Source organism: Staurois parvus, unplaced genomic scaffold (assembly GCF_062004578.1).
Source record: "Staurois parvus isolate SC_StPar_1 unplaced genomic scaffold, SC_StPar_1.0 ptg000423l, whole genome shotgun sequence".
In the NCBI taxonomy this organism is placed as follows: Eukaryota; Metazoa; Chordata; class Amphibia; order Anura; family Ranidae; genus Staurois; species Staurois parvus.
In genome coordinates, this window is record NW_028318219.1 from 1,258,801 (window position 1) to 1,277,748 (window position 18,948).

The 18,948-nt window shown below is 41.8% G+C and overlaps 1 protein-coding gene and 1 pseudogene across 1 annotated transcript; one reads left to right on the plus strand and one right to left on the minus strand.

Annotated features, from left to right (window-relative positions):
- Positions 1-1,003: 1,003 nt before the first annotated feature.
- Positions 1,004-3,757, minus strand: LOC149454562 (adenosine receptor A2b-like). Its single transcript, XM_089687339.1, has 2 exons — positions 3,432-3,757; positions 1,004-1,730 (listed from the first exon to the last, which is right to left on the minus strand). The coding sequence occupies exons 1-2, from the start codon at positions 3,755-3,757 to the stop codon at positions 1,004-1,006; spliced, it is 1,053 nt and encodes a 350-aa protein (XP_089543465.1).
- Positions 3,758-12,167: 8,410 nt separating this feature from the next.
- On the plus strand, positions 12,168-18,520 carry LOC149454563 (fish-egg lectin-like; annotated as a pseudogene).
- The last annotated feature ends 428 nt before the right edge of the window (positions 18,521-18,948 follow it).

The following is an 18,948-nucleotide window of genomic DNA, read 5'->3' on the forward strand; positions in this document are numbered from 1 at the left end:
ATATCCTGAGTGCTGCTGGGGATGCTGCGATTCACTGTTGTATTCTATCTTATGCAGAGTGATAGCCATGATCCTTCAGGTTCTGTGCGAGCAGCTTCCCCTTTGCACACTTACAATGGTTCTTTGCCCTGTTTAAAAGAAATTAAAAGTCAGCAGCTATAAACACTGTAGCTTCTGACTTTTAATAAAAGGACCATTGCCTGTCCAAGTACCCAGCTCTGTCCTCACCCAAACCAGTTCTTCATGGGTCTATGGGTCCCCAGTGCCCTGGGTAGCCTGCTTTGATGCAATGCGGCTTCACAGCTGGTCTTCTACTGCACATGCGCAAACCACACTGCGCTTTGTGAATGGTCCCACAGCCTTCTGGAAATTGTGGGGTGTCCCAAAAGGTGACGGACAAGAAGGGGGCGGGGGGCCTTCCAATGTATCTGAGAGGGCATACAGCTGAACTTCCCCTTTCAGGGGGAAGTTCCACTTAAAACAGGGGGTTGCTTGCTGTGTATCTCCACCATTTATAGAACGTATTGTATTTTTTCAGTGAATACAAAGCATTCTCTAACTGGATGAGGGTAGATCGTGATATCACCACCCTTCCTCTCCACCTCAGCCAATCAGAGAATGCCTGGTATTCATTGGAAAAATACAAGAAGTTCTGTGACTGAACGAGGGTATATCATGATATCGCCGCCCTTCCTCTCCATGTAGTCCAATCAGAAAATGTCTATGTTCATTGAAATAATATTTTAAAATTAAAAAATGTTCTGTAGATTTCGGCAGTGCCAAAAGATTGATCCCTGTGTAGAGGGGAATCTACTTGCACAGAACCTTGAAGATTGTGGCTATCACTGTATTTATCGAGGGCTACTACAGTGATTTACAGCATCCCCAGCGGCCCTCTGGATATTAAATATGGACACTTACTTCGAGCCAAGCTGGCCCACTTTAAGTATGCAAAAAAATAATTCTTCTTTAAAAATATCTTTTACAATATGTGCTCAGCTCATCAAGTCTCTGGGTGGATTTTGTGCCTTCGAGAGAGCACTTTTGGCATGGGACAACAGCGGACAATTCTGAGCAACACGGATCTAAGTGCTGCACCAAAGTCCCTCCTTCTCATGGCATAGACAAGCGGGTTGGCAAAGGAGTTCATGTGTGAAAAGAGAACAGCCAAGCGTATGAGGGGCACTGGAATAAAGCATGATCGGCATAGGAGCTTCAGGCTGTTAATTGCATTGAGTGGGATCCAACACAAGCAGAAGATGCCCACTAAGAGCAACATAGTCCAGGCCATGTTTGTCTCCCACTTCTTGGAGGACCTCAGGTGGCCACGGACCACCCTGAAGATATCAGCATAAATAGCCAGCATGATGAGCAGAGGCAACAGAGTACATCCAAGGAAGACAAAGTAGACGAGATACTCTGGGGTGAACACAGAGGTCAGAGAGCAACAGCCTAGGTGTTCTCCCCGCATAGTGCTGTTACTGGGGACCTGTCTGTGGCTGAAGTAGGCCCTGGAGAGGTCCCTTGCTCTGCGAGGCAAGTAGTAATCCAGAATGGATCTCTCAAACCCAGCCATGGACCTTTCGGAGGCTGTGTGAGTTTGATTGCTGCTGACATATTGCTGGAACTGGTTCCAACCCATCATAGGAGAGAAGCCAATGAGACAGGAGAGGAAAAGACACAGCAGCACCGCAAGAGCTAACCGCCTGTTGGTCACATACACCGTGTAGCTGCAAAATAATATACTGATATCATTATATGAGCAATGGTCAGCTCCAAGAACAACTTAAAGTGTATGTAACCCCTCACCTTGTAAAGCAACCAATTTATTTTAAAATAGAGATGAAAGACAAAACATTTGTGTATAGGTATAAAGAAACATTACAAATAGATTTTTATTCCCTTTTTTAAAGTGATCACATTTCCTCTGTTCTCAGCTGCATATGGAGCTCAGGGAGGAGAAACAACATACACTGATCTTCCCAGTGGATGGCTGTGCATGGGGGGAAGGGGGCTTGTGATCTGATCATTGGAGGACAGTCTGATCATTGGCGGACAGCAGGCTGAGTTCAGGCTGGCCACGCTATGCTCTCATACCTGGTGTGGTTAGTTTTTGATAGGAAAGCAGAGGGACTGGCAGGAACACCAGGGAAGGAAGCAATACAAAGAGAAAAGGATACTTTTTGTACGAGTACATGGTACAGCAGGCACATATCAGGAATATGAAATGTAGTAAAATATAAAATATTTCAGCTTACCAGACCCTTAGATAGATAGTTAACGAAATTTGTTTTAAATTTGCAGGCCTTTTTCCTTTATTTTTAAAGCACGGTCACTTCTATGGCCAGTTATACACATCACTGCCTGGGCCCGGAAAATTGCCCACATTTTACGCTAGAGCCTCAAAACATCCACTTGCATAAGGCCTTAACAGGTCAGTCCTCCCAAAAGTAATATAATATTTTTGCTAAAGGTCCAACCTGGTGAGCTAAGTCAATCCTTGGCCTCCTTTATGGTTTTGTAACCCAATAATATGAACTTCCTACCATAATTCTAATCTAAGAAATGAAGTAGGCAGAACAAGACTCAAATTGGGCAATTTCTATCTGGTTTAGAGTTTTGAATATTTTTGCTAACCGTGTGTGTTCCATCTCCTCCAGTTACATTCTCCATAATATAAAGTAAATAAAAAATATACCATGGACAGTAGGAGCCCCTTGTAATGGCCATAGAAAGTATGTACAGTCGGGAATTCAGTTCCTGAGAAATATAAAAATCTATCACGTGGTTTAACTCACCGACGTATACCAAACACTGAAATATTAGTTTAGGGTGGACTGTCCTTTTAACCATTTCACTGCCACTGATATACAGCAGCCGGGAAAACATGTAAACTTTACAAGCTAGCTGTCGCCCTTCAGATGGAAGTAATCCAGGGGCTGTACACACAGGCACTTAAAAAAAAAATACATTTAGAGCCCTCCACCCCCAGCATACATACGCAGACAAACATAGCTGCAGGCAATGGAGTGCATGTTTGAAAATGTTGATTGCCATTAAGGCATCAGCTACGAAGAATTTTGTGTTTGTTACTATTTCACTGCCATGCAAGACAATAAGTGTTGACAGGTTTGGTATCTATTTACTCGGCGCAAAATCATCTTTTACATTGTTTTTAAAAATTGGGTGACAAATCATGTATCATGTGACATACAAATTGCAACTACAATCATTCTTTTCTCAGTGGTATTTGCTTTCAGAAAATATATATCTTTGGGGGGGTTAACTAATATTCAGGCATAAAATGTGCATTTTAAAATGTGTGCAAAAACAATTATGCAAAATGGATCTGGCAGCAAAATGGTTAAATCTGGCTATACAATGCATTCATTGACTTATTTATCTATCTGTTTTTTCGATTGCCTTCTTACCTGTTTGGAAGGCGGACTTTGAGGTGGGCGTTGACCGCGATGAGCAGCAGGAGCAGGATGGAGAACTGCGTAGTAACCAGCGGGAAGCAGGTAATGAAAATACAAGTGTAAAAGCAAAGCATGTATTCCATGCTCAGCACTATGGAGAAAGGAATGGCCACGGCTCCCACCCCAATGTCTGCGGCCGCTAAGCTGACGATTAGAAAGTTGGTGATGGTTCGCAATTCCTTGTGCAGGTAGACGGTGGCACAAACCAGCATATTCAAAGAGACAATGCCCAGGGCTAATATGATCTCCAGGAAGACAAAGGGGAAGTTATCATCCATGATCCCTAATGTGACCAAAAAAAAAGAGACAGATATAATGTGGTCAGCAAATGTTCAGCGGATCTGAGCCAGTTCAGATGGCTGAATGTTCCTAGATTTGCCAAAATTTTATAAATAAGTCCCTATAGCAAAAAAAGGAAGAAAATAGCATTAAAGTAAACAAAACCACAACTGGATGACATTCATTCTGTCTGTCTGTCTATCTATCTCTAGATCTTGCTATATATTGCTATATAATGGATTAAAACAATTGATTACTGTCTGTGATACTTTCTTTATTTACACTAACAAACAATTTTGAGGACAAGCTTTCGGGGAGTGTCCCCTTCTTCAGGTCAAAGCAGTACTGATCACAAAGGTATAGCAGAAACCTTTGTGATCAGTACTGCTTTGACCTGAAGAAGGTGACACTCCCCGAAAACTTGTCCTCAAAATTGTTTGTTAGTGTAAATAAAGAAAGTATCACAGACAGTACTCAATTGTTTCTGCCCCGAATGCACTAATATGGCTACAATCACCTTATGTAATGGATAGATGGACGGACAAACAGACAGACAGACAGGTAGAGATATATACTGCATATGTACATATATTATTATTATTATTATTTTTCAATTAAATACTGTTTAACCTCCCTGGCGGTATGATTATTTCAGATTTTTGGTGCTGAAAGTGATACCATTATTTTGCATGAAAATATGTAGTTTTTTTATTGTAGGCTGTAATATTTAGGAATAACTCACTGAAATCTGTCCGAACAAGAGTCTAGTAAACATCCCGGGTATGATAAAATTTGAAACACAAAATCATAAATTATAATTTAATAAATAATCATAAAAAATAATAATATAATAATAATACATTTAATTCAATAATATAATCAAACCAAAAACACTGAAATTTGAAATATAGCGCCAAGTTTGCACATCACTGAGCAAAGTCGCAAAATTGTTTTCAGTGTCTGATGACGAATTTCTCCACAAATCATCATCACTCAATTCTGCAAGTGGTTCTGATTTGCTATCGCTGTTCTTTAGCTGATCTAAACCGGCTTTTGACCTAAAGGGACACTTTTTGGATGCCATGGACTTTTCTAAGTTTCCAGGCAGAAAGAACAGTCAAAATGCAGACAGGGGACAGGACAAAGCACTCGGGACAAAATGTATGTGAAATGGTTTGAAACAGCAATGTTTTACTATGTAAAATTCGTTTTGAAAAAATGACATTTTTTTAAAATTTTCAAATTTCCCGCCACTGGCGGCGCCCGTACGTCTAGACGTCACAGGGACCGGAACACAGAAGCCGGATGCTGGCATCAGCCGGAGGAGATGGCCGGGGACGCTGCAGGGGACACATCGCGGGAGCGAAGGACAAGGTAAGCTCTAAGGGACTCCCTATGCAGCGCCGCATGGTAAGCCCGAGTGTAGCTCAGGGTTACCGCTTTTGGTACAGAAACTTTACGCCGAGCTACACTTGGGAATACTGCCAGGGAGGTTAAACCGATTTTTCATCTTTTCTTGAATCTCAGTGCTGCTGATCCCCTCCATCTTTTTCGGTCACATTCCGTCGACATGCATTTCTTTTTGTATATTGTTTCGGAACAGCTTCCTGACAACAGTGGACCGTGCCTGCAAAGTATCGCTTAAAGGTCTATTTATAAAATGTTCACTCGACGAATGTCATGCAAATTCATACAGGCTGAATGAACATTCCCTATACTTTCCAATATAGATTAATTCCTTGGATCATCAGCTCCATCTGGTGGCTAATGCTGCATTGTTTTCTGTACTACCTCAATGAGAAAACATGCTGTATTTTGGCCACTAGATGGAGATGACGATCACAGGAATGAATCTATTATAGAAAAGATGGGGAAAATGCATCCAGCCTGCTTGGATGTGTTTGAGCTTTGTTCAACAGCGGTTTAATAAATAGACCCTTAAGTGTAAGCAAGGCCTGCTTGTAGTCTCTATCAGGGGCATATGCGACAGGGTGACAAACCAGAAGCACAACTGGGATAGATTTGTCATTCTATAACAGGAATTTTGCAACAACCTTCATGGCAGGATCACCAGGTATTCTTTTAGTGAAAGTTGAAAAAGATTTAAAAACAATTATTGATATTACATTACCAAGTTAAAGCTCATATAACACTGAAGATTGGGCTTATATCTATTTTCATCAGTGTGTATAGCAGAATAAGAAATGTATACATGATTTCAGCTATTCTCAGATTCTTCCCTTTAAGTGAATCTTACCTTGTCTCTTCCAGCGTCTGCACTGTGTGACTCTTCCAAGTGGAAAGAAACAATCACATTTCTTATCTATAAAGCAAAACCACTCTGTAAACAGCCAGACACTTAGTATAGGAATATTGATGCTTTTCTGCTCAATATTCATTCATTAGTTTTTGCCATTCTACCTACGAGTGTGTGTTAGTGATCAATGCAGTATATACAATGGTCTTCCATATTTCTTGCAGGGACATAACTGCAGATCATGGGGCCCATAGCAAATTTTTGATGGACCTCCCTGGAGTCATTGATCTTAAACCCTTTGCGCCGGCGTCTCCTGGCCCTTTAAGGGGTTCCTGAAGCCGGGAGGCGGGCCGGTGTTTAGGGTCATGTGACCGCCGTGATTGGCTGTCATGGCTTTCACAGCAGTCACATGATCGGAAAGGTCCTGATCGCAAGGATAGATTAGGACCTTTCCGTGGGACGCCGACACGTGCTGGGAGCACGCAGGGCATGCGCTCTCGGCACATGCTTGTTTACAAATGGTACGCAAATATGCGGCTGCTCGGCGTCAAGGCCCAGCCGCTGAGAGAACACATATCTGTGTATGCTCAGCGTGAAGAGGTTAAAGTGATAATAAACCCCAAAGCAAACATCTATCATATTGCAGCTTACCTTTCTTAGATGTAATTGCTGCATTTCTTTTTTCGTCTTTCTTTCCTTTATTTTTACCTAGTGATTCGGCCAGTAAGTCTGTTGTTTTTCAAAAGAACAACTCTCTTGGAGATGTAGCAGTTACAGGCATGAGTCAAATCATTTACCACTGGCAGGCCCCCTCTCGATCCAGTGATGTCTATGAGAGCCTCAGTTTTCCAGGGGCTCTCACTCCTGATTGGCTGAGGCATCAGAAAGAGCTGTTGGCTCCCGCTGCTGTCAATCACCAGTGAGCCAATCGGGAGTATGAATAGACACGCAGAGCTGCTGCTCCAGAGTGGGCCTGCTCAGGTGCCCCAATAGCAAGCTGGGGACTTTAACTAAACCCATTAGATTTTAGTTGACTAAAATGTACTTTAGATTTTCTATGTCAAAAGTTTTATTGAAACGTTGTTCAATACAAACAACTTATCGCCCGCGCAGGGGTGCAGATCAATAAACATCCAGAAAAGAGAACAGGCGGTATTCATAACATTTTTGAAACATTGAGAGTAATATAATGCCACCCAGGGACCAAGGTCCTAATGCGGCTTCCATGGTCCAGGGGCAGCGCCCAGGAGACCAAACAGCAGGCAATGGCTACTATCCACTAGCGTTTCATTTAACCTAAAAATAAAGATAAAAGGGTGAGTCAGAAGAAGAACAAAAAGGTAGAAGGAAGAACAAGCAAGCCTGAAACAGAGAAAAGAGAGAAATTTAGTCTCCTGCAGGTCTAAGTCACAATTAGGAATTAGTGAGTCCCTAAACCCAACGGGGATAGAGTAGGGAATTCATACATCCACCAGGGACACCAGGTCTTCAAGAATTTGACATGAGAATCGTCAACAATACTAGCCATTTTTTCATGTAACATTAGGGTGATCAAGGTAAACTTGACCTTACAGAAAGGGACAGGGGGTGATCTCCAGGCCAATGTACTTTAGATTTTAGTCGAATAAAATACAATTAAAACTAAAACAATCCAGATGACTAAAATGTTACGAAAACTAAAATGGCATTATAGTCAAAAGACTATGACAAAAACGAAATCAAAATTTGACATCAAAATGAGCACTGCTAGTAATATACTTACTACGCAGTGAGGTAGAGCCCAAACCAAAACTAGGGAACAGTGCTATGGATACAAGTTAAAGTTGTAGTAGCACTAAGAAAAGCTTCTTCCTTGCAGGGACCTGTTAGATATTTTTTAGATGACTGACAGTTGTGCTGAACTTTCAGGCATCAGAGACTTTCATCAGGCCACAGGGAAGGTGCCCACGACTGTGAAAAGGTGATGGTAATGTAAGACAGGAGTCACGGACACAGCGACTAAGTATGGTGGCTATTCACCATGTTATCAACTCTGGCATACACTCACCAATTCTCAACTGGAAGTGAATGACAGCTAGTCATAATGGTTGCAAAAAGATTGTGATCAGGCCTGGATCACCTGTGAAGTGAGTTTGTGCTGAATAAGGTGCAGCTCAGCAGTGAATTTGAGATAAAGAACATGTAAATGCTTAGTGAATTTAAAGTGTCACTAAACCAACATCATCAAAAACTACCAATAAATGGTGTATTACATGCTGCTCATACTCACTCAGTCACTATGAGATTTGTTTTCTGTATTCTGCAAAAAAACTGGTTCTATATCTCCCCCTTCTGTCCAAGTCCCCAATGCAGCTAGGGATTCTGGAGAACAGTGTTGGCAGTTCTGCACATGCTTAGTTTTTAGTGAGTTTCTATTCTGAGCATTTCCTCCCTATGGAGAGGGGTCTGGATGCAGACTGGAGCTCCTGTCACTTCCCCAGTTAGCATAGCCGGGGATGAATGTATTGCAATGCAGTCTGCATTGCAATACATTCAGTGGAGCCTAGAGGAGACATGAGAGGTTTTTTAGACCCCGGATGTCTCATTAAAGAGAACCTGTCACCAAAAAAAATCACCACATAGAGGACTTTTTGTCACTTACGTGATGGAAAAAAAAAGTTAGGCATAAAAAAAATTTTGAGGTCCCCACCCCTACATGTATACAGAACACGTATGAACATAAACAAACATGTCGGGGGTGCCTACACTGGAAAACGTCATTTGCCATACACGTTACATATCACCGCACATGCGGAGTGAAGGTAATATTTCTAGCACCATACCTCCTCCGTAACACCAAACTGATGACCTGTAGAGGGCTTTTGAAGTGTTGCCTATAGAAAATATAGGATACTGAAGTTTGTTGCCGTTTCATTTCAAATCTGCACACACCATGGTATTACCAAAAAATAATAAAGATTTGATTTAAAATATATATTTGTATGACAAATTAAAACAGGTTATTCATATTTATTTGTACTCTGTTTGCCAAAAATGTAACCAGCAGCAGAGGACTAGAAGCTCCTCCTGCCACTGTTTCCCTGCAGACAAGCTAGGAAAAAGCTGGGTCATGTGACAGATGTATATCGATTATGAAAAAGGTACTTAGATGTTTTTTTTAATTAAAATAATTACAAAGCCATCATCAACATACATAAATAGAGGAGACAGTGTAAATTAAACAGTGTGTTTTTAGTATCACTTTAAGTAAGGTTTTAGTTGGTGGGTGTAACCCAGTATGAGCACAGCACCAATGATGAGTACCATAGATTTGCCAAACACAGCTTCCCATGCCTGTTTTGACTCTGCCACTGTAGGGAGCGCATTCAACCGTCATGCTTGCCAGTTCTCAGATTCTTTGTAGATAGGCTCTGAATGAAGAAGACCCCAGAGTGATGTAGTTTAGAGATTTGACTGTAAAAACGGAATAAATATGGAAAATGCAACATTCAATAACGTGACTTCCAGGGTACAGCCATAGCATGACTTTAGCAGTTCCTCAGCACTTTTTCCAAGAGAAGTCCATTCCTTTGTGCCCTACTTCACCCCTTTGGGCAATGGGCTATTGCTGGCATTTTCCAACTTGGGAATGTCTAGTTCAGAGGAGATTACATGTATGGAAAGTAGGCCCTGTTTAGTCCCACGTGGGCCATCACAGCCAGAAGCTGTTTCTTCTCCTACCACTATGACTGCTCTGACCCCAGGTACCTACACATCTATCTATCTATCTATCTATCTATCTACTCCGTGAAAAAATTTACGGAGTTCTTAGCCACAAAAACATACCAAAAGAAATTCAACGAAATACTGTTACGTGCACATTAAGTAAGAGCATTTGTGAAAACAACAGCAATGGTAATAAATTGCATGGAACAAACTTTAACGTTAATTACATTACCAATATCACCAGAACAACCAATCTGTAATCTTGGTTATATGAATGACCGGTAACCTAACTCATGGCAGAGAACAACAGAGAAAGCAGCATGCTTAAGTTTTTTGTTAAAATATATGAAACATGACAATGGTACCATACAGGAGCAATTCTTTCAGGACCCTTAAATATAGAAACAGGGGTGCAGAATCTGCACCTTTTTTCCAGTCTCTAGGTGCCTGAGGAAGACAGAAAGAATCATGTCTTCTTTGTCAGAGCACACCAAAACAACCTTGTTGTGGATGTGCTCCTCATATTGATTCTCTTGCAAACATCTCAAGAACATTCTTGCAGTGGCGCAGTCCTCGGATTAATCTTGTTGTCATTAGGGAACCCCAGGTATTCCCAGACAGCCTGCTTGTAAAGATGCTGTCCCTCTTCTTCGATTAAATCAAAAGTGTCCTCCAGGACATAGAGGAATTCCCAACCAAAGTCCAGTTGAACTTTATGCACTAATTAGCAGTGCAGCCGAGGAAGCCTTGTTAGACATCTGGTAAAACCTTCCTCAAGCAGAAGGTAGATATCCTTAGGTAATGGATGTCTTCTCTCTACTGAGAAAAACTTACCTTGCAGAGGTTTTCTCTCAAAGACTTTTCTATCAGGTCCATGGCTGCACCATAGCTACTGCAGCTTTCTTCTGCGGCATCCGGGTATGGTTGATTCCTCAATTGAGACTTTGGCGACTGTATCTGGACCCCTCTGATTGAAGATGCAGGGCTGGCCTGTAATGTCACTTCAAGTACAGAATTCTGTGTGCACACTCAGCTTGACATATGATGCATCATGTTGAGTTAACCACAGGCCATGTGGTGTGCCCCATGTGGACTGCGACAGATTACATTTGGTACTACAACACTTTATAAATGTATCATGCATACTCTTGTGGGGGTTGTGACACACATAGGTGGTCTGTGACAGACCCAACCGAGATGAGGGCTTTTGGAGGGGACTATGATTAGCCTTCTACCCACCTATTATGGCCCATGGAGGAAGAAGGGCTAGCTGCACACCGGATGGTTGATGAAAATAGTTTATTGGATCCATAGGACATAAAAGGCACCAGGACAAGTACAGAACTGCTGATGTGTTTCACACGATCACATGCTTATTCATAACCATAATTGGCTATTAATAAGCACGTGATCATGTGAAACGCATCAACAGTTCTGTACTTGTCCTGGTGCCTTTTATGTCCTATGGATTCAATAAACTATTGTGATATTTCATCAACCATCTGGTGTGCGGCTAACCCTTCTTCTTGATTGCATTACGTGTGGTGGCGAGCCAAAGTCTGCATCAGCCTTGGTTTGATGTGGATCGTTTACCTGAGTAGTAACTTCTTTGTTCTTTGGATCTGGCCCATGGAGGAGACTGGGTATTTTGTCTTCTTTTCCCGGTCAGAGCATGGAGGAGAGACAGGTCCTGAAATCCTTTGACTGTCCGGGAGTATAAACCAGAATTATGTGGCCAGAAAATCCCCAGAATAGTGGTGCATCTGTGGGAACATTGTGTCAGAAAGATTGTGCAGACACACCTTCACCAGCTGGGGATATGGAACTCTTCTCGGGCATATTTCTTATCTTGCCAGCATTTGCCCATTTTGCCCCGGCTACTACCAACTTAATATTATTAACTTTTTATATTATTTCCAGCAAGATGTGCCACTTGGTAACCTAGATCTGAGCTGGATCTGGGATGGGAAATTTAGAAATGAGTGATGTAATGTACGTTATGTATCCGTGGCTTTGGAACTGTTTATGGTCATCCTGGTGGGCACACGCTGGCTAATCAAGACTTATTGTGGACACGTTTTCCAACACATAAACTAGGGAGGCAAGCTTGGGGAATTCCTGTGACAACTAGCCATACTGATAAGACTTGCCTTTGCAATTTTCTGGATGGGATTGGTTTGACAAAATCCCCACAATCCAAACCCAGGCACATTCACTCATCTCTAATACATACTGTACATACACTATAGTACATACACACATTCAGTTTAGCACAAACATTTACACCTTAAAAAACCTCCCACAGAACTGTATGTTGATTCAGTTATTGTCTTTTTGTTAGCCAATGGATGATCAGCTTTCTATTATAAGAAGAGTCCAGGAAACGTATAAATACCACAAAGCCTTCCAGTTCTTTATACCTGCCAGCTGCATCATCACCTGTCAATATGTTCTTTGTTGTGAGCCTCGTCTTGCTTTGTGCATTAATCTCTTCCTCTATAGGTATATTTTCTTACCCTTTCCATCTATTTCCACTTTATAGGGAAGCCGAAAATTATTGTTTAAAATTGTATAACACAGGACTCAAAGCAGAGAACAAAATTAGGATTGCTTAATATGTAAAAATGTTTAATATGTTGTTTAAATGTGTTAAAAGTTGTGTTTATTTGCTGTCATATCACACATTAAAATGTTAATAGAAACAGAGGAGTCAATGCAGAAACAGGCCATGTGATCTACTGAGTTGGTCCATTTTCAGCTTCTAGATCTATCTTTAGCCTTTAGATCTATGTTTATCCTATGCTTAAATTCATTTAGTGTCGATTGACTCACTACCTCTGCAGGAAGTGTGTTCCCAGCATCCACTTACTCTTTTGGTAAAATAATACTTACTAAGGTTAGTTTGGAACTTTCCTCCTGCTACTTAGATCATGCCTTCGTGTTCTCAGCTTCATATTGAAAATACTACTCCTCTGAACTTTATATATTCTTCATATATTTATATACATACATACTGTATACACTATCATATGTCCTTTATATATGTAAAGTCTATGGGCTTTTGTCCTCCTGCTTTTTAGATCATACCCCTCGTGTTCTCAGCTTCATATTGAAGATACTGCTTTCCTGAACACTATTTAAACCCTTCATATGTTCAAAGGCTTTACCTTCTTTCCTGTACAGAGATTTGGAGGAAGATGGCTATGAGACAGATGGATGGGTGGATAGATGGTTGGTAAATAGATGGGTAGATAGATGGGTGAGTAAAGGGGTAGATATATGGATGGATGGATAGATTGGTGTATGGATAGATAGAAAGATAGATGGGTGGGTGGATGGATAACTGAATGATGGGTAGACTGTGATAAGTGAATCATAGATTGGCTTTTGTCCTCCTGCTTATTAGATCATGCCCTCATTTTCTCAGCTTCATATTGAAAGTACTGCTTTCCTGAACTCTGTTTACACCCTTCATATGTTTAAAGGTCTCCTTTTACCTTCATTGCTGTACAGAGATTCAAAGTAAGGGGAAAGAAAAGAAAAGCAAGGGCAAGGGGGAAAATGGGATGATATAGATAGATAGATGGATATATACATATATATGTAATAAAGATGGACAGAGATGAATTAAAACGTTAAAACACTGCTGTTTTGGATCTGCCTCCTCTGCAAGACCCATGAGTGCCTCTACACCAGTTTGAGATTTATTTGGAGTTCTCAGTGGATGAGCGCCGGGGCATCTACTTCAAACACAGAGTGCTGTGGCTACCCTTGGAACTGTATATATACAATACATATGCGTTTGTTTGCTTTTTCCTCAGATTTATTTTATTCATCTTTTCCGATACTTAAAGTGCCAGGGAAACTGAAACAGATCGATACCAGCGGTGGTGAAGCGTACGGTGTGAGTGATGACAATAACATTTACCGCTGAGTAGACAAAAAATGGAGGCAAGTTCCTGGACAGCTTATTCATGTTACTGTTGGATCCACTGGAGTATGGGGTGTGAACAGCGAAAACATTATCCTCAAGATGCAGGGCAATGACTGGATGCCTTTATCAGGTGAAAATTGTGACACTAAATATATTGAAATATGAATAAAGATACTTTTGTTATTCATCTACAAAGTCCTGAGATGGTATGCAATTCTTAAGAAAGAATGGGGAAGTATTTCCATTATTCTCTACACCAGGGGTCTTCAAACGTTCTAAACAAAGGGCCAGTTTACTTCAGACTTTAGGGGGGGCAGACTATAGACAGTGGTAATAGGAAATGTCTTGGTGTCAGTGGCAGTTGACAGTGCCTCAGGCTTGGTTGTCAGTTGGAGTAAAACAATTGCCTGTGGTCAGTAGGTAGAGGAATAGTGTCCCATTAATGGTATTTTGGGAGGAATAGTGCCTATTGTGGTATTAGTTGAAGGATCAATGCCCCATTGTTTGTGTTAGTGGGAGAAAGAGTGCCCCATCATTGGTGTCAGTAGATGGGATAGTGCCCCATTGTTGGTTTTAGGGAGAATTGTGCCCCATCATTGGTGTCAGTGGAAAGCATGGTGCCCCATTGTTGGTGTCAGGTGTCACATCCCTGGTATTAGTGGGAAGAATAGTGCTCTATCATCAGTGTCAATGGGAGGAATGGTGCCCCATTGTTGATGTCAGTGGCTTGAATTATGTGCCATTGTTGGTGTCAGTTGGAGGAATAATGTCTTGTATCAGTGGGAGGAACAGTGCCCCAAGGATCTGATAGGGGCACGCAAAGGGTTGCATCGTGTCACAAGGGTGAAGTTTGGAGACCACTGCTCTACACCAAAGAACTTAGATCTACAGATGCCATGTGAATAGTTTTGGGTGGAAGCTTATAAACCTATTGGTTGCAAGAGTATGAAGCAGCCATTTTTCTAGCTAAGAGAGACAGTTCCAGTCCCATATAACTTGGTTTATTCTTCCTCTGGTTATTATTTTCAGTACAATTGTCAGTACCTGTGGTAGTGAGCCCTTGTAGATAGTTGATGTCAGGAATGGACTTGCCAGTAATGGTGGGACTCACCTGCCTTGTGGGCTGCAGTACCAGGGCTGGCCAGCGGGTGCTCCCAGCAATCAGAGACTCAACCCTGCAGCCAGCCAAACACCTGAAGCTGATTATGCAGGTGTATTTAAGGGATGGCCAGACCTGCAGTCTGGGCCTTGGTGTGTGTTTTTCCTGGGCCCCTGTATCTTGTTACCTGCATCCCTGTTCCTGTTCCTGTCTGACTGATTCGTTGCCGACCCTGCCTGATCCGGACCTCTGCTGACTTCTCCTGTTTGATCCCTGGCTTGTGACCCCGACCATTCTCTGCCTGACCCCCTGTACCTACCTGCCCGTTAGTTGCTGTACCCGGCTCGTGACCTGACTACTCTCTGCCTGCTCCTCCTGTTCCTACCTGCCCGATTGTTATTGACCTTGCCTGCCTGACGACGCTTGCATTGTATGTATTGTTATCTGTGGGTGGTTTGGGTTGGTTCGTTTGCACTGTGTTATGTTTTAGTATTGCACTGCGTTTATGTATTGTTAGTGTTAATAAATTATATTGTTTATAACATATCTGAAGCCTGCGTTTCCCTGTGTCAGTTCACATACCTCTGGTCATACCCTGGAGCCCTGACAGTCGAGTTGGGGTTCCCCAGGGTGCGGAGTCTAAGCCCCAGCCTTCTTCACCAGAGCTCCTGATGATGGGGATGAACATGCAGCAAGCTGGGACAAGGTCGCGGCCCCAGGTAAGCCCAGGTGAGGATATGGATTCCGCTCACAGGAGCAGAGTTCAATGGGAGAAGACAAACTGAGTCCGATAGACTAGCTGAGGTCAGGAGGGGTGGAAGACAAGCACGGTCAGTGAACGAAGCCGCGGTCGGTACACGAGAGTCAAATGCTGGGTACAGGAGATAGCAGCATACAGGAGCTCAGACAATTAAGAAGTTGCTCAGGCAAAGTGGCCTAGACTGAGCATGTCTTATATAGACAAGCAAGCAAGGACGCGGGCCAGGAAGTGATGGAAGGGAAGGAAATAAAACCCAGAGAACAGCAGACGACACCCATAGGTGAGCACAGACAAAGCACAAATGTGAAAAGAATCAGGAGCAGCACTACAGCAAGGAGGTAAGAATACACAAAAAAGAAATTGCAAGCTAACTTGTGACAACAATAAGCAAATGTCTTTTTTCAATAGGCTTCTTGAGGCAGATAGATGCTGGTGGTGATAAGTTCCTGGTTGGAGTGAATGCGCAAGACAACATCTACTGCTTGGATCAAACTTATGCAGTTTGAGGATCTTCCTGTGTGTCCTTCATCCCACTGGATGGGGAATTCAAATATTACAGTTGTGGGCCAGAGAGCTGCTGGGGAGTGAACAGAGACAACAATATTTACTATCGCCACGGTGTCAACTCAAAGGCCTGCCAGGGAACCGAATGGGAGCAGGTTGAAGGCAGTCTGGAGATGATAGAGGTCGGAACAGATAGTTTGGTGTTTGGGGTCGATTCAGAAGGCAACGTCCTAAGAAGGTATTTTTTTTTTAAACTATGTATAAAGTGGAATTAAGGCAATGTATACATACAGAAAATGTTAATAGCATATGTTGATAGATCAATAAGACAGATCTACTACATAAAATTCAGCAACCATTGTCTAAGTTCCCATCGTTATGATACAGGTTCAGGGACTTTTTACCCTTTTTTTTACACATGAGGTTGTACTTTTTGATTCCTCAGCATAACCAATAAGAGATGGCTCTTGTGACTATGTTTTTTTGTCATTATGGAAAGCCCATGCTGGTCAGTGGGCTTCTGAGTTGGCATGCTGTTGAATGTTCCATAGAATTTTTCTTAAAACTTTAAAATAAAATCGAAAAAAAGGTACAGTCCTTACATTTAAGTGTCCCTTTTGCTGGTGGAGTTGTAATACTCCACTTTCTGCACCCCTTTCATACCCTGAAACCAACTAGCAAAAGTGTGAGTGCTACTCAGGCTAGAGGTACTAGTCCAATGCTGACCGCAGTGAGTGCTGACCAGGAACAGAGCTTGTTTCAACTCCAAACTTCAATGTAGCAGGACATTTCTGCACAGTATAACAAACCTGTAGAAAGAGAGTGAATGGCAGCCTCTGCCTGGGCTCCAACAAGACCTCCAACGCATTTCGCTCCGCCCCTTGGACCTTAATCATGGGGATCATACTGTGCAGTTGCAGTTGTAATTTTCTGGTTCATAGAGCCAAGGAATCTGTCACAGGAACTCATCAAGAGTGCCGACTATGCCTGCCCTTGCTACCCCCCTCATAAAAACTCTACCGTAGTTTCCCAAATGAAAAGCACTCAATGAATAGAGGATAGGTGGATGAATGAAAGGCCCGCTTCCTCCATTCATATAGCGCATTTAATTCATAAAAGCTACAGTACATCTTCTGTGAATGGAGGTGGTTGATGAAAAAGGGTGGGCATAGTTGCCCTTTGACTCTATTAACCCCTGCAGTGTAGGGAGGGGGGCAGAGAACAGGAAATTACAACATTGACAGCAGACATCAACAAAAGGAGCACTTTAGACTAAATGTAAGTACTGTTCCTTGTGCTGATTTTTTTTTTAACAAAAATTTAGGCTTTAAGTCAGACACAGCCAAAAAAACAAGCATTTTAAAGAGAAGACCAGAAATGGCAACACATGTACTTCTCCAACTTCAGAGTCACCTTAATGGTCAACTACAGTTTTATTTGAAGTTTTTAAAAGACACTGGAGCCTAGTAATTAATTAATGTGATGTACTAATCGTGCATTAAGCTAGCCAAAGACACAAAATGGTGTTTGGAAGGCCCAACTCTTAGAAGATCTTTCTGAAATATTGTTATTGTTAATACTATTTCTTATGTAGTATAACTAATAATTTTCTTTCAGAGAGGGAATCACTGCTGAAACCCCTATTGGGTATTTGTGCGTCCCGATGTCTTTTTCCGAAAACTTCAAACACGTCTCTTATGACAATGGGACTGTGTGGCTTATCAGCCAAGATAATGGAGTCTATCTATCTGCAAGTAATCCAATTGTCTGGAATATAATCAAAAACCAGGATATTGAAGAAGATCAGGGTATATGGTGATCTGAATCTAGGTGGATATATGCACTGCTCTTTCCATCCAGCTATCTTGTCAGTTGGTTTTGGGTGTGCTTGCATTTTTTAAAAGTTTGTTTTACCACTAAAAGTGCCTAAGGACATGTTCACACAAGCACTGAGGCCACTATACCATGAACTGGTCATTTTTGAGATGTGGCTAAGTTCCATGTGCTGCGTGCAGGCAGCCCATTGAAGTCTATTGAGACGCAGAGGCTCATACTAATGTAACAGGCATGCAGGGGTGGTTTAGCAGCCCTGAATGGGTGGATGACCTGTACTCCTGCTACAATAGGATGAGAGGTTGTGGCTTTGCAGCCGCTGCACCCTAATAGACTTTTATGGGCTGCCTACATGGAGTTTAGACATGCTGCAACAATATGGCCTATTAATGGCCTATTATTACTCTTGGAATTGTTTACCTCTAGCAATCTCTCCCATGGGCCCATTTACTGAGTGCAGCAGCAAAGATATATAATCCTCTTGGTTTCTCTTTTCCCTCAGTTTACTCATTGGGGGTAAGAAATCATTGTTAATGAGATAGCTTAATGATGATTTGATTTATTTTTCATATATATGTGGTACCTTTTGATGTATGTATGAACTGGATATATAATTTGTATTTGATATTTATGTTTTCTTTTTTCTGTTTCAGAACTTGATTTTATATGATTGTACAACCTTCACAATCCCTTGTTGGTCCTGAGGAAGTGGTGGAAGCCGCATAACTTGTAGCCTATTTAACAAGCATGTACAGCAAACATTGTGGTGGCTGTGTTTTAATGTTTTGTTGGTATTAATATGTTCAATATATTGGAATAAAACTGATATATTTATAAACTGTATTCACACATGTGTATTAGATGAATACCAAAAGTATATTGAAAGTCCCACACGTGTACAGTTCTCTTTTGCTCCTTACAGTGGGAATAATATTCCTTACACTAGTGGTCAATGGGAAGAATGCTCCTTATATTGGTGGTTAGTCAGAAGACTGTCCCTTACATTGGTAGCCAGTGGCCAGAATGTCCCTTACATTGGTGACCAGTGGCCAGAATGTCTTCTTTACAGGCAAGCTTTTTTTCTTTATATATGTAATT

Excerpts from the sequence above, each read along its gene's own strand:
- LOC149454562 (XM_089687339.1), bottom strand. The coding sequence starts at position 3,757 with ATGGATGATAACTTCCCCTTTGTCTTCCTGGAGATCATATTAGCCCTG. Across the intron at positions 1,731-3,431 it reads AAAGTCCGCCTTCCAAACAG|CTACACGGTGTATGTGACCA; the intron begins GTAAGAAGGCAA and ends ATTATTTTGCAG.